Source organism: Lagenorhynchus albirostris, chromosome 1, assembly GCF_949774975.1.
Source record: "Lagenorhynchus albirostris chromosome 1, mLagAlb1.1, whole genome shotgun sequence".
Taxonomy (NCBI): Eukaryota; Metazoa; Chordata; class Mammalia; order Artiodactyla; family Delphinidae; genus Lagenorhynchus; species Lagenorhynchus albirostris.
The window spans coordinates 87,029,099-87,043,392 of NC_083095.1; the positions used below are offsets into that span (position 1 = coordinate 87,029,099).

A 14,294-nucleotide genomic window follows, 5' to 3' on the forward strand; every position below is an offset into this window, starting at 1 on the left:
GGCTCAGCGGCCATGGCTCACGGGCCCAGCCGCTCCGTGGCATGTGGGATCTTCCCAGACTGGGGCATGAACCCGTGTCCCCTGCATCAGCAGGCGGACTCTCAACCACTGTGCCACCAGGGAGGCCCTGCAGGCGGATTCTTAACCACTGTGCCACCAGGGAAGTCCCCCCTCTTCTCATTTTTTAATGCAATTTAGAGATAGTCTTCCCACTGGTTAAATGTCATTCCTTATAACCCCTGGGACTCCTAATGCTCTGCCACATGCACGGTGGTCATGTGGTAAATATTAAATGGAAAAAATTAAATTTAACTCTGCCAGTGACGTCTAACATGTTGTCGCTACATTGCAACTCAGAGCACTATGCCCTCGATATATGAGCTGGGCAAGAAGATACCAGTATGCTACATGGATTCCTCATTTCATGTGTCCTGTTTTGTTATATACAGCTACAGTTTAGACAGCAAGGACAACCACGTACACATTTGCTCATGGAATAAATCTAGGTGCCACTTACAATACAGCCTGTCTAGCATCTGTGCTGGTTTCTGAGATCAAAGGAGATGATTAAAATGTGAAACATAATTTGCCTGATAATTCCTTGCTGTCTTTTATTTTAGTTAATAGGTAGATACTTGTCAGCCTGCACATTTTATTTCTGGTATGCTAAAAGACCTCTTGGTGTATGATTCTTTTATTTCTTGACACACACACACACACACACATAAATGGATCAAAAAGTAATGTTCATCTAGAAAAATTTACCCCAAAAATGCAAAACAGGTTTCAATGAGCTTAGATTTCCTGTATGGTAGAAGTAATATTGTCCGCTTACATGCCCATCCATTTTTCTAACCCAAGCTAAGGGCTGGAAAAAGAAACCTGGAACAGTCCCAAGTGAATATGGGAAGCCAGAGCAATAATGAAGTTGAAGATTTCTCAGAAATAGTCCTAAGTGGGGAGCCTCTAATCCTACCTGGACAGTGCTTTTCTGCAGGTTTCTCAGCATGAGTCCAAACCTCACAAAGCACCTCAAAGACTAGGTCTGCCCAGTGTCACAAGTATGGCAGTAGGCTCAGGCTGGATACAGGGGCCATGTAAATAGTAGTAAAAACAATCAAGGACCAGATGCTGAGATTTCCCCTTGTGTCCCATAGTTGGAAGAATAAGTTAAGTAGTTTTCCGCTTCTTGGCAGATGGCCGCTCAAATACATCTCGTACCCCAGCTGCCTTTTGTTTAAAGAACTTTGTGTTCTGGGCACTCTCTTGGCCCCATGCTGAGTCAAAGGAGGTGGTGTCTTGATCCACGAGGTGGGTGTACTTGGTACGACCAGAGCGTCCAAAGTTCTTGACCTGTTAGGACAGATGATGAGTTATACCACCAGACATATCATGTCACAGCCCTCAATACGTTACTTTTCTCTCATGTCATTAAGGTACCCCATACCTGCATGACTTTGGGAAGAATGGTTTTGTTGAAATGATCCTCCAGGGTAGGTGCGCTGAAATCTCTCTTGTATACTTCTTCATCCTCATCCTGTAGAAAAGAGTCTTATCAATCTTGTGGTTTTATTTCTCATATATTCAAACTACATTGTTTTTTAGGGATCATTTTTTAAAACCATTTAACTTTATTATTTTAATTAATTTTTTTTGGCCATGCTGTGCTGCATGCGGGATCTTAGTTCCCTGACCAGGGATCGAACCCGTGCCCCCTGCAGTGGAAGCGCAGAGTCGTAACCACTGGACCACCAGGGAAGTCCCTCAAACTACAAATTTTTTAAATTTTACAACAAGGGATAAAAAGAAAGCAGAGGGGGCTTCCCTGGTGGCGCAGTGGTTGAGAATCCGCCTGCCAATGCAGGGGACACAGGTTCGAGCCCTGGTCTGGGAAGATCCCACATGCCGCGGAGCAACTAGGCCCGTGAGCCACACTACTGAGCCTGCGTGTCTGGAGCCTGTGCTCCACATCAAGAGAGGCCACAACAGTGAGAGGCCCGGACACCGTGATGAAGAGTGGCCCCCGCTTGCCACAACTAGAGAAAGCCCACACACAGAAACAAAGACCCAACGCAGCCAAAAATAAATAAATTAATAAACTCCTACCCCCCCCCCAAAAAAAAAAAAAAAAAAAAGAAAGCAGAGGGTATTGAACCTATTGAACCAAGAGCTTACATCTAGTTGAGGAGATGATAATCCTTTTTTCCCTTGTGTTGTCTTTTTCCTTCCTAAGTATAGACATTTCCTGAAGGTTGGCTGTATTCTTCTCTGCACTCAACATGTTCATTCACTCACATGATTTCAACTTCATACAGGCCTCTCAAATCTCCAATCCTGATTCTTCTACTGCCCAATACACATCTTAGCTTGGGTATTCTGGGATTTCAAACTCACATCTAAAGTGAAAACTGTATCCCTAACCTTTCCAAATCAGCCTCTTCCTGACTTAACTTCTGTTAATAGGACCAACATTCTCTCAATTACCTAGATTCTCATTACCTGGGTTATTATAGTTTTTCCCTGCAATCAATCTTACACATTTCATGGGATTAATGTTTCTAGAACACAACTCTCATTATACCTCTGTCCTGCTCAAAAACCTTCAATGGTTCTCTACTTTATTAAATAAGCACAGTTCCTCTGTGTACTAGTCAAGGCCAAATGCTGTGTAGCCTTAATCTACTCCTTTGCCTTTACAGATGATACTTTTTGCCTCCATTTCTTGTTCCTTTACATGGAATGTCTTCCTACCCCCCTGAATGTCAGGAAGTCTATACATCTTAATTTTTTAAAAAAAAGATTTATTTATTTATTTGGCTGCACTGGGTCTTAGTTGCGGCACGTGGGATCTTCCTTGCAGCGTGTGGGATCCTTAGTTGTGGCATGCAGGATCTTTTTTTTCTTTTAGTTGCAGCATGCGGGATCTAGTTCCCTGACCAGGGGTCAAACCTGAGCCCCCTGCATTGGGAGCGTGGAGCCTTAGCCACTGGACCACCAGGGAAGTTCCAGGAAGTCTATATATCTTAAATGTCACCTCCTTGATGTTACCCTTTTCAATCTTCTACCACATATAACACCTCTCTCTTCAGAAGTCCCTTAGTACTTTCACTGTTCTTTATGTTACAGTAGATATTTGCCTTAGCTCTATTATTAGATTATAAGCCTTCTGAGGGCAAGGATTATATAACCTGTAGCTGTGCTTAGCAGTAGTACCCTTCATACAGTAAATGCTCAAAAGGTTTACTTAATGAACTGTATAAAATAACTATAGAGAATAGTTTCAAATCAACATATAAATAAGACTATAATGTTATGATACAGATCATAAACATATGTGCTGAAAGAATTAAAATAGTACCATTTTAGTTAAGGAAAGTTTCATGGAAGAGCTGAGTCCTTTAACCAAACATACTTTTGGAGTAATCTTTTTCCCTTCAGCTATAGAAAGGCCAATTTAAAGGTAGGACAATTAAACAGTTTTCATGAAACCAACTTTTCTCCTTGTTAGAGTCTGAGAATCCCTCATTTAATCTCAGAAGCCATTTCAACTTCACTCTCCTTGTCCAGATGAGAAGAGTTGATATTTGAGTATGTGCACCAAAAGACTCACATAAACCTCTCCTTATGTGTCACAGTCAGCAATGCACTGCTTCCTTAAGGAGCTTGATTATTAAAGCTGCTGAAATGCTTAAGCAATGATATTTTATGACTTTGAAGCAGTATAAGAAGTAATTCATAATCTCCACTGACTCATATCTTGAAAACCACATGGGCTGGAAAACTACATAATAAGCAAACATTTCCTGCTGAGCAGATAGACTGAAACCGATTATGGAGGGAGAGGAGTAAGGAATCCTCCAGTGAAGTTTTAAAATTTTTCTACAGTGAAAGGCAGGAATTAGCTGCAGTAGGGATATTTAAGGTTTGCTATACAGCATTTGAAAAAGCTAGTCTAGTTTTTGATAAAAACTTCTTTAACATCAGGAAATAGTTTGACAAACCACATGCTATTAGAGTAATAAATGTAACCAATTCTCCCATTCCCTTTCCTGCTATCTCTCTATTAAGGAATTATCACTAGTGCTAACCCAAATAATTTGGAAGAAATCCTTTTCACTTTATACAGGGTTAACAGACTGATATTTTGACTTTGGTTTTTATATGAAGAAAAAAGATGATGGCATTACACATAATGGTTAGATAATTAACAATTTTTTTGGTTAGACTTAGTCACTTTCTGTCAGCTCAGAATGAAGTAAATTAAACTTACGCCACCCAAACATGAGTTAATGTAAAGTTCTTTGCAGAGCCTGGTTTTCTCATAACCAAAATTTCTCACTCAGCTATGGATAATGATATCTAAGTGATTTGGGGAACCCAAACAGTCTAGTATCTATATAGATCACTATTTCAGTTCCTCAATTCTTCTATTACATCATTTCCTCCTTCTGAGAGCTGGGGCCAAAAGAGAACAGTTGCTGCTACATCTAAAATCCTGTTGCCAATGCTTTCCTCTATTTGGTGCTGTATTCTTCAGAGGCAAAAAGCAAATGAGAAAGCTGACCACTGGCAAGTGGAAGTAACATCCCAGGACCAGGGAAATGGGGAGTTATTCCTACTGCCCCATTTTCCCATTCTCTTTTCACTTCTTACCATGAAGAAGGCACCCCGGTGATAATACTTCTGTAAGAACTTATATTTGCCCTTAACAGCTTTGTTGGTAATGACTTTGCCATTTGCCCGAAGCTCAGCTCGCCTCTCTTCCTCAGTCAGGTTTCGCATGCGTTCAATTTCTGCTTTCTCCTTTTCAAGCCTGTCCAGAGAACAAAACTATTTATTAGTATCATTTTAGCTTCAGAAAGACCCAGTTATCTGAATATGACACAGTCCCAGCTCCTTTCAACCATCATTCATCTTCATCAATTCTAGTTATTACCTGTTAGGAATCAAGATCGGGAGCTCAATAAATAAGAGGGTGACATAGTCTTCATTATGCTTGCAAGACCAGGTTTTGCAAACTTTTGAAAGTTGATTCTAGCCTTTCTGAGGTTTAGACATACTACCACTGCTTGATTTTATAACATTACTAATTTCCCTTCCCTAAAAAGCCTTCTTAGTTAAAAAAAAATCAAGAATTTAAAATGACTCTGGGGGCTTCCCTGGTGGCGCAGTGGTTAAGAATCTGCCTGCCAATGCAGGGGACACGGGCTCGAGCCCTGGTCCGGGAAGATACCATATGCCGCGGAGCAGCTAAGCTCGTGTGCCACAACTACTGAGCCTGCGCTCTAGAGCCCGTGTGCCACAACTACTGAAGCCTGGGTGCCTAGAGCCCGTGCTCTGCAACAAAAAAAGCCATTGCAATGAGAAGCCCATGCACCGCAACAAAGAGTAGCCCCCGCTTGCCACCAACTAGAGAAAGCCCATGTGCAGCAACGAAAACCCAACACAGCCAAAAATAAATAAATTTATATGTTAAAAAACCAATAACTCTGTATAAGAGTTTACTGGTATTTCTTTAGTAATGTGCTTATATGTCACAAACCAAGGATCACCCTCATTAATTAAACTGCGTGACTTTAACCCTTTTTTTGGGGTGGAGAGTCATAGATCCCTTTTCTTCAAAAAATGCAAATAAACACATAATTTTTCATACAATGTTAAAGGGTACATGGACTCCTTGACGCCCAGGATAAAAACCTTAGAAACTGCAGGCTGAGGACAGAGTCTTCTATTGAGGATTATAATCTGGGATTACCCTCTCTCATTCCTATCAATTTTTAGGAATGGGTGATGCAGCTCAGAAATGATTCTGCTCTAACACAGTGATTGTGGTAGATTATTTAAATGCCACAAATTCTTCCCCTCACAGTATGCATGTCCCTTTGCAGAAATGATATGTGAGCTTCAAAAGACCTTGCCAGCTTCCACCTTTGCCCTCTTAGAATGCTGCCCTGAGACCATTATGTAAGGAAACTAGTCTAGCCTACTCAAGAAGTGAGGCATCGTAACTGACAGAGCCAACTACCAGACGCATGAGTGAAGCCCAGTCAATCTTCCAGCTGGACGCAACTGCGTAAGAGAACCCAGGTGAAATCAGCAGAGGAACTGCATAGCCAACCTCCAAAATTATGAGAAATAATTGTTTCAAGTCACTTACTTTTGGGTTGGGTTGTTATGCAACAACAGATAACTGATTACAGTGAGTAACTTGTGTGTGTCTACTAGGAAACTACTAAAGGGAGTATCAGCTGGCACTCTATTGTGGAGAAACATGGACAAAATGCATTTCTTTTTCCTGATTTTATTGTAAAAGCCACATTCCAATGTATGGGGAACCCACCCAGTTGCAGGAACCCTAAAGGAAGCTAGAATGGAACTCATAGTAGGTGTGGAGCCTCAGAGCTACCCTACTAGGAACCTGTCCCACCAGTGGTATTTAACTCTACACCCATCCTATTACTCACGCTTCTCGATCTTCTCTGTCCCTCTTGATTCTCTTTAGCTCCCGAACTTTCCATGCCTCATATTCCTCCTCATCATTTTCATCGTCAGTATTGAGTGCATCCAGTGCAGCCAGGGACCGCTTGTTCTCCTCCAGCTCTTTCTTGGTCTCTTCTTCTACAATCTGGATAGGGAGAACAGTTCAACTGTTGGACTTCCTTATTCTCCTCAGACAGACCTAAGCACACAACTCCTTGCATTCAATCCTCACAGCTACCTCCAGTACCTTGAGTGTGTACTTGCGCCTCTCTTCAGCCATGCGTTTGGCCTCCTGTTCCAGCTCCTTCTGTTTCAATGCTTCAGCCTCACGTTCCTGAACCGTTACCCGGTCCTTCCTGCAGCACAGAGGTCCTGTTAATTACCCAAAGCCCTTAGAGTGGAGGTCTCTGTTCCCCTAAATTAAGTCCCATCCAAACCAGACAAAGCCCAACAATCTCTGGCTCTATTATTTGCAAAGAGCCCAAAATGGGAGTCATTCTTGGTTTTCAGAGCATCAAAATTCCATTCATCTTTGAGAACTGCCTGAATAGCAAGAAATCTGCTGGACTCTAGGATTTCTAGCCATTAGGAAAGGAATAGGAATTCGCTCTTCAAGCTTGATTTTGTGTTTAAAAGAATATAACACCTTGGCAGGTATGTTTTCTTTAAGTGGAAAAGAAGATGTGAAAACAAACTCAGTCTCCCTGCTAACAAGATATTCCTCAGCAAATACCCTGCCGAGTTGGGGCACTGGGCAGAAGACTTTTCCTTGGTGCTTACATTTCAGAAGAGCAGGAGAGGGAAAAGAGGCTTCCATCTTCAGACCTGGAAAGCAGTAATTATTTCCAGGATTCAGGCCTGGTTTGTGAGATACTTACTTCCGAATGAAAACTGGCTTAAGGCGAGGCTCCATCTCATCTTCACTGTCTGTGTACTCTTCATACTCAGACTCTGATTCTGACTCCTCCCCAGAACGTCCCTCATCTTCCACCTCCATGACTTCCAGCTCTTCATTTTTTCTCTCCTGCGCTCGTTGACGCATCATGCCACGGCGCCGTTCTATTTCCTGTCAAGTTACATGTCCAAGCCAGTCAGCTAATTGGCCTGTGCTCTGAGATGTCTTTTTATTTTAACCTCATCAAGCTCAACAAATTCCGATATGAGTAAATGCAACTTAGTACCATTCTATTTCTTTTTTTTTAAACATCTTTATTACAGTATAATTGATTTACAATGATGTGTTAGTTTCTGCTTTATAACAAAGTGAATTAGTTATACATATGTCCCCATATCTCTTCCCTCTTGCATCTCCCTCCCTCCCACCATCCCTATCCCACCCCTCTAGGTGGTCACAAAGCACCGAGCTGATCTCCCTGTGCTACGCGGCTGCTTCCCACTAGCTATCTATTTTATGTTTAGTACCATTCTATTTCAATCCTATCCCCAATAAGCAGGGAACACTGGATCAGACTTCTGCCAAAAGCAGATATCTTGCGCCTTTAAGGCCTCATCAAAGGAGCACAAGCCCTAACTTTTTCTTGTATCCAGAAAGACTTCCCACTTTCCGAAATTATACCTCATCATCAATCTCTTCCTCTTCTTCTTCACTGCTATCTTCTCGTTCCATGCGCCAAGCATCTCCTTCCACTTCGGAGTCACTTTCTCCAACCACTTCAGGTTCCACTATTTTCCGATGTCGAGCCAATCTGAAAGACAGTGTCCAAGTGTAACACCAACCTCACAAAAACGAAGAGGCATCAACCACATTTCCTTAGTCACAGAGCACCTGGACATTATGTTTGCTTTTATTAGTACTGAAGTCTTGAGATGAGGAAACTGAGGGGCAAATTAAAGAAACTAACTCAAAGTGTTAGAACAAATAGTCAAGTTGGACCCAAAACATTACATGTATGCTGAGGCACCCTGGAGCACTGCAACAAACATAGATGGGTGCACTGGGATATATTTTAAAGCTCAAGGTAGTTCACAATTTCAACAGTAGATCACACTATGTTTCCTTTCAATGATATATCTTAGTAAAACTGGGATTTTTGGGCTGCTGTGATAAAAAGCAAGTACTGCATGAAGTCAATATGCAACAGGAAATGAGTGACAGTGCCAATGTGACTCTAAGGTTTGAGAAGTTGTTAGTGCCCAAGAGACACGCAAACCCCAGTAGTAAGTAACTGTGGTTATGTAAAAACGAAATAAAAATGTTTTTTCTTTTATACATATTATATTTTTCAAGTGGCTAAGTTGCTAGGACATAAATATTTATTAAATCATTTGGATCTAACTACTTAATAAAATAAACAGAATTGTTTGGGCCCAGGGCTCTGTGAAAAAACTCCTTTAGACAATGTGAACTGTGAAAATTTGGGGCCTCTGGCCTCCTCTGTAGGGTAATGTCTCAGTCAATACACAATACACAAAACCCCTCATTGGGAGGCTCCCTTTTCGACATCAGTCCTTTTTTCGTACTTCATCAGTGTCATTTCTCCTCACTGGCCTTTAGAATAAATGCATGGATAAAATCAAATTTCTCAAATTTTATAAAACATCTTTGTGCTAAAAAGACTCCTCAACAAACCAACCAACGGTCTGTGTTTTCCATCACCTTAATGAGTTATTTTCCTAACCCCACTGTGCCTGTTTGCTCACTTGTAAAAATGGGGATAACAGTACCTACCTCATAAGGTTATTATGTGGATTACAAGAATTAGTAAATGTAATATACCTGGAACAGTGCCTGGCACATAGTAAGTACTATTCAAGTATTAGCTATTACTGCTGTTGTTCCTATTAATTAACCTGTAGGGGTTCAGGTCCAGGGAAACATAACCCTAGTCATTACCTCTCCTCCACATCTTCACTAATACGGTTCTGCAAACGCCGTAGCCGAGGGTCGCTAGATGAATCCTCCTCCTGTTCCTCAGGTTCTGCTTCTTGTTCTTTGGCTTTCTTAATGAACTGAAACTCTTCATCCTCCTCATCTGAGGACTCCATAGGGGCATAGTCTGGCCTCTTTCCCGACACATAACGTTTTACCTTCACTTTTTCCATCGAAATCTCACCTGGGTGAGAAAAATAACTTATGTTTCAGTAGCCTCTTTCCCAATGTCCTTCAACCCTTGGCCTTTCCAGGTAGAGCCCTGTATTCCTGGCAAACCAGAGTCCAAGCAGGAGAAGAAGAGAGCCATTACCCAACCATCTATTCATCTAATGCTGTTTTCCTACAAAGGCCAAGTCATGCGAAGGCATTCTTGTGAACACCAACACTAATGATAATGAGGCTTAGCTTGGGTACAATGAAGTGGAGGAAGGCGCGCAGTGAAACAATAGAAAAAGTCCCCCCAAATAGGGAGACTACCTCCAACACAAATTCACGCTATTCCACCTCAACTATGTGCTTAAGCTAATTATTTGTAATAGTGCCCAGCACACAGTAAGGATGACTTAAGTGGGAATATAAAATTAAAATACTGTTCATTCTTTTAGTTTGAGACTTTTCCGTGGCAGCTTTTATAAATTACCATATAACGCAATCTTCTGATCTTTATTTCTACCTTCTTTTCTTTTAGCTTATGTGCTATCAAACCTGCAAGAGTAGATTATCTGTCTTTTACAAATACCAACAATTCCAGTGAACAGAAAATCAGTGAAAACTAACCAACATATTTTATAAGAAGAATATAACCCTGATAACCAAACTGTACAATTCAAGGAAAAATTTTAGGTGGATTTCACTTATGAACATATACAAAAATACTAAATAACATAATAGCAAATGTATTCAGGCAATATAAAAACTAACCAAAAAACCCCTCTAAGCTATAGCGACATAACAGGATTTAGCCCAGGACTACAAGCATGGCTTAACCTTAGAAAGTTAACAGGGAAAAAAGTAATGTACTATTTAAAGTTTATATATTTATGGGACTTCCCTGGTGGTCCAGTGGTAAAGAATCCACCTTCCAATGCAGGGGACGCGGGTTCAATCCCTGATTGGGGAACTGAAATCCCACATGCCACAGGGCAACTAAGCCCACACACCACAACTACTGAGCTCGCGTGCCTCAACGAGAGAGCCCACATTTCGCAACTAAGACCCGATGCAGCCAAAAAAATAAATAAAATTAAAAAATTAAAAAAATAAATATTAAAAAAAGAATGAGAGGGCTTCCCTGGTGGCGCAGTGGTTGAGAGTCCGCCTGCCGATGCAGGGGACACGGGTTCGTGCCCCGGTCTGGGATGATCCCACATGCCGCGGAGCGGCTGGGCCCATGAGCCATGGCCACTGAGCCTGCGTGTCCGGAGCCTGTGCTCCGCAACGGAAGAGGCCACAACAGTGAGAGGCCCGCGTACCGGAAAAAAAACCCAAACAATGAGAAATCACAACAAAATAAAAAAAATAAAGTTTATACATTTAAAGTGACATAATCTAACAATAGATACAGCAAACATTATATTTAATGATAAAACATTAGAGGCATTCCTTTAAAAAACAGTGGGCATCACTAGGTTGTCCCTATCATATCTTCTAATCAACGTTATATTATGGTTTTAATTAGAGCAATAAGAAAAGGAGATAAAAGGTAAGAACTGAAAAGGAAGAAACTGCCACAATTTACAGACTATATGATTACTTATATAGAAAATACAAGATAACCAACAGATAAGCTAAAAACAATTCAAGAAGAATGCTGGATAAACGTTAGATAAAAATAAATGTGCCTGTACATTGGCTACCTATAATTAGATAATACAGTTAAAAAATACTATTTACAATAGCAACTAATCTGTAAGATACTAAGGAATAAATCAACAAATGATGTAGGCCTTTAGGAGGAAAAATATATAATTGTATTTAAAGATATAAAAGATCAAAATAAACGGAGAAATATATCATGTTCAAGGATGAGAAGCTGGCAACTGTGCCTGAGTTGATCGATAAATGTGTGATCTATAATTTTAATGCAATTTCATTAAAAGCTGTTCTCAGGCGATTTTAAAATCATATGGAAGAACAGGAGGTCAAAAAGAGCCAAGACAATTGTGAAGAACAAGGTGAGGTAAAAGACTTTAACAGACACCTCAGCAAAGAAGATATAAAGATGGCAAATAAGCATGTGAAAAGATGTTCCACATTATATGTCGTCAGGGAAATGCAAATTAAAAAAACAATGAGATACCACTACACACATATTAGGCTGGCTAAGATCCAGAGTTCTGACAATACCAAATGCTGGTGAGAATGTGGAGCAACAGGAACTCTAATTTACTGCTGGTGGGAACGCAAAATGGCACAACCACTTTGGAAGATAGTTTGATGGTTTCCTACAAAACTAAGCATACTCTTACCGTATGATTCAGCAATCATACTCCTTGGTATTTACCCAAAGGAGTTGAAAACTTATGTCCACACAAAAACCTGCACACAGATATTTACTGCAGCTTTGTTCATAACTGCAAAAACTTGTAAGCAACCAAGATGTCCTTTACTGGGTGAATGGGTAAATAGATCGTGGCACATCCAGATGATGGAATATTACTCAGCAATTAAAAAGAAAAAGAGCTATCAAGCCATGAAAAGATACGAAGTAACCTTAAATGCATAGTAAAAATACTGTGTGATACCATAATGATGGATAAATGTCCCTACACATTTGTCCAAATCTACAGAATGTACAACACCAGAGTGAACCTTAATGTAAACTACCGACTTTGGGTGATAATGATGTGTCAATGTAGGTTCACCCTACCCTAGAGAAATTCTTACACAAGTGCACTAAAGAGACATGTTTAAGCACTGTTTGTTAACAGGAGAAAAAGTAACAAAACAACACTGTCCCTCAGCAGGGAGCAAACTGTGGTTTAATTATATAATGGAACTCATAAATAGTTAAAATGAATGAATAAGATCTTCATGTATTCAAAGAATACTTCTCAAAAAACATGTTGAGTCAAAAAAAAAAAAGCAGGTTGCACAAGAATAGGTACCGTATATTTTTTTAAAAAAGAATTGACATTAGTTTTCAAATACTTTACTGAAAAAACTCTAACTTTCAGTCTGACTTCCCAAACAGGTACAGTTTTCCTTCATCCATCTGCACCCATCCTTTAAAGATCAAGTTAAATACCCCAATCTGAAGAGATTATTCCTTCTCTGCCCTCCCTAAGCACTTCGTTTGTATCACCTATGTGACAGGTATTATAGGTGCAAAAGACCATACAGCTGCTTAGAATGTGCCTCTTTTTGCATGTCTCACATCTAGTAGACTATGAGTTCCTTACACCACTGTCTTACACCATTTTGTATTCAATTTAACAAATACAGGCACTGCGTTGGTTGAAGGGATAAAAAGTTTAATAAGAGTTCCTGTCTCAAGGAGGTTATGAGCTTATGATGCAGTAGAGGGAAATGGACATGTAATTAACAACGATAAGAGTTATAGAAGCATCAAAAACAGACTATGGATAACAAAAGAGGGATTGTATCCCACACAACCCCTTGCAAACAGCAGGCATTCACTATATTTATTAGTCTAACTTATTGGTGGAGGCCAAGGCAACAGGGTGCTTGCTGTAGGAGAGAGCACACAGGCTCTAGTAACAGGATGAGACGGAAGTAGCTTTTGTTTCCCCTAAGCAACGCGACTGGATGCGAGTTTGATAGGGAAAGTCGAAGAAATAGGGGGCAAGATCATAAGGGTCGCTGGGGTTGAGGTGGTGGGCCCGGGGTAGGTTTGGAATATGCTGGGGAAAGAGGTAAGATCCGACTGGAAAGCCGCTCAGCACAGTACCTTTCTCATTGCGAACCGGGACGGCCCCAGCCGTCGACTGAATGGGCGGCTGTTTCATGAGTGAGCTTGGGACCGACATGTTGACGGCAGCGGCAGTGACTCCCCAAACTTGACTGATTCCAAACTGAACAGAACAGAACAACGTCAACGAACAGAAAAAACCTCTTCCACTAAGGCCACTGTACACTGCTGCGCCACTGATAGAGACACCACTTCCGGCTGAGCTAGAAAAACCGGAAATATGCGACCAGAGGATTGTGGGATTGTGGAGGACGTCTGGGCGCCTACGGCTAGAACGTCGAGTCTGTTACTGCGCATGTTCATAGGCCGCCCTGGCCTCCTCAGTCTCGCAGTATTTGGACGCACTTTCTGGCGGGAAGTTGCTTCCGCTGGGCTTTGCTGTTGAGACCCTGCGGCGAGGAAAGGCTGAATGAAAGGTTTCGCTCGTTAGAGTTGGTTTGAAGCCAAGGAAAATCGAGTAGTGAGGGATAAGAAACTGAGGAGATAGTGAAGGGCGGTTTGTCCAGATTGTTGAAAGCTCAGAGTTAGCGTTTAATCGGAATAGAAATCCTGTTAATAGCACCTGATTAACTCAGTTGATGAGGCTGAGCGGGTTGTGGTGAGGTATTTTTTGGTCACGTGAGGGCAAGTGGCAAGAAAAAAAAAATCCCCCAGGCGGCTTAGAACAGTGCCTGAAATCCGAACACTCTTAGGCCTTACAGTTCTTTCCGTTTCTGGAGACTGCCTATTAAAACATATTCCTGGCTGAAATGTTTGTATATAAAAGTCCATAAGTAATTATTAAGCACCACGCTTAGCTTTCTCTAAGGAGTATGGAATATTGTTGAAAGGCTTGTTTCCTCCAGGAACTTGAATTTCATTTAGTAAGTCTTCAAGGGCTTATAGAAGAGTAACTGAAATAATCCCAATTTACTAGTTGGGTTGTGTTAAAAAACATAGGCTAATTGGTAGTCAGAACACAGTCACTGTAGAAAGGGTTTTATAACTGCT

General features: G+C 41.0%; 1 protein-coding gene across 2 annotated transcripts; it reads right to left on the reverse strand.

The window, feature by feature from the left end:
• Positions 1 to 635: 635 nt before the first annotated feature.
• Positions 636 to 13,496, reverse strand: MFAP1 (microfibril associated protein 1). Of its 2 annotated transcripts, XM_060168919.1 has the most exons (9): positions 13,284 to 13,496; positions 9,335 to 9,554; positions 8,057 to 8,186; positions 7,359 to 7,546; positions 6,728 to 6,836; positions 6,465 to 6,625; positions 4,654 to 4,813; positions 1,448 to 1,537; positions 636 to 1,353 (listed from the first exon to the last, which is right to left on the reverse strand). In XM_060168919.1, the coding sequence occupies exons 1-9, from the start codon at positions 13,360 to 13,362 to the stop codon at positions 1,171 to 1,173; spliced, it is 1,320 nt and encodes a 439-aa protein (XP_060024902.1). In that variant the 5' UTR covers positions 13,363 to 13,496; the 3' UTR covers positions 636 to 1,170. The 2 variants fall into 2 exon arrangements, with proteins under 2 accessions (XP_060024902.1, XP_060024911.1); XM_060168928.1 differs by lacking the exon at positions 4,654 to 4,813.
• Positions 13,497 to 14,294: the final 798 nt, after the last annotated feature.

Bases quoted from the DNA above. Each gene is read 5' to 3' on its own strand.
- MFAP1 (XM_060168919.1), bottom strand. From the start codon at position 13,362: ATGTCGGTCCCAAGCTCACTCATGAAACAGCCGCCCATTCAGTCGACG. The intron at 8,187-9,334 runs GTAATGACTAGG...ACTGTCTTTCAG, and splicing joins AGTGAAGATGTGGAGGAGAG to ATTGGCTCGACATCGGAAAA. The intron at 6,626-6,727 runs GTACTGGAGGTA...CTCCCTATCCAG, and splicing joins GGCGCAAGTACACACTCAAG to ATTGTAGAAGAAGAGACCAA.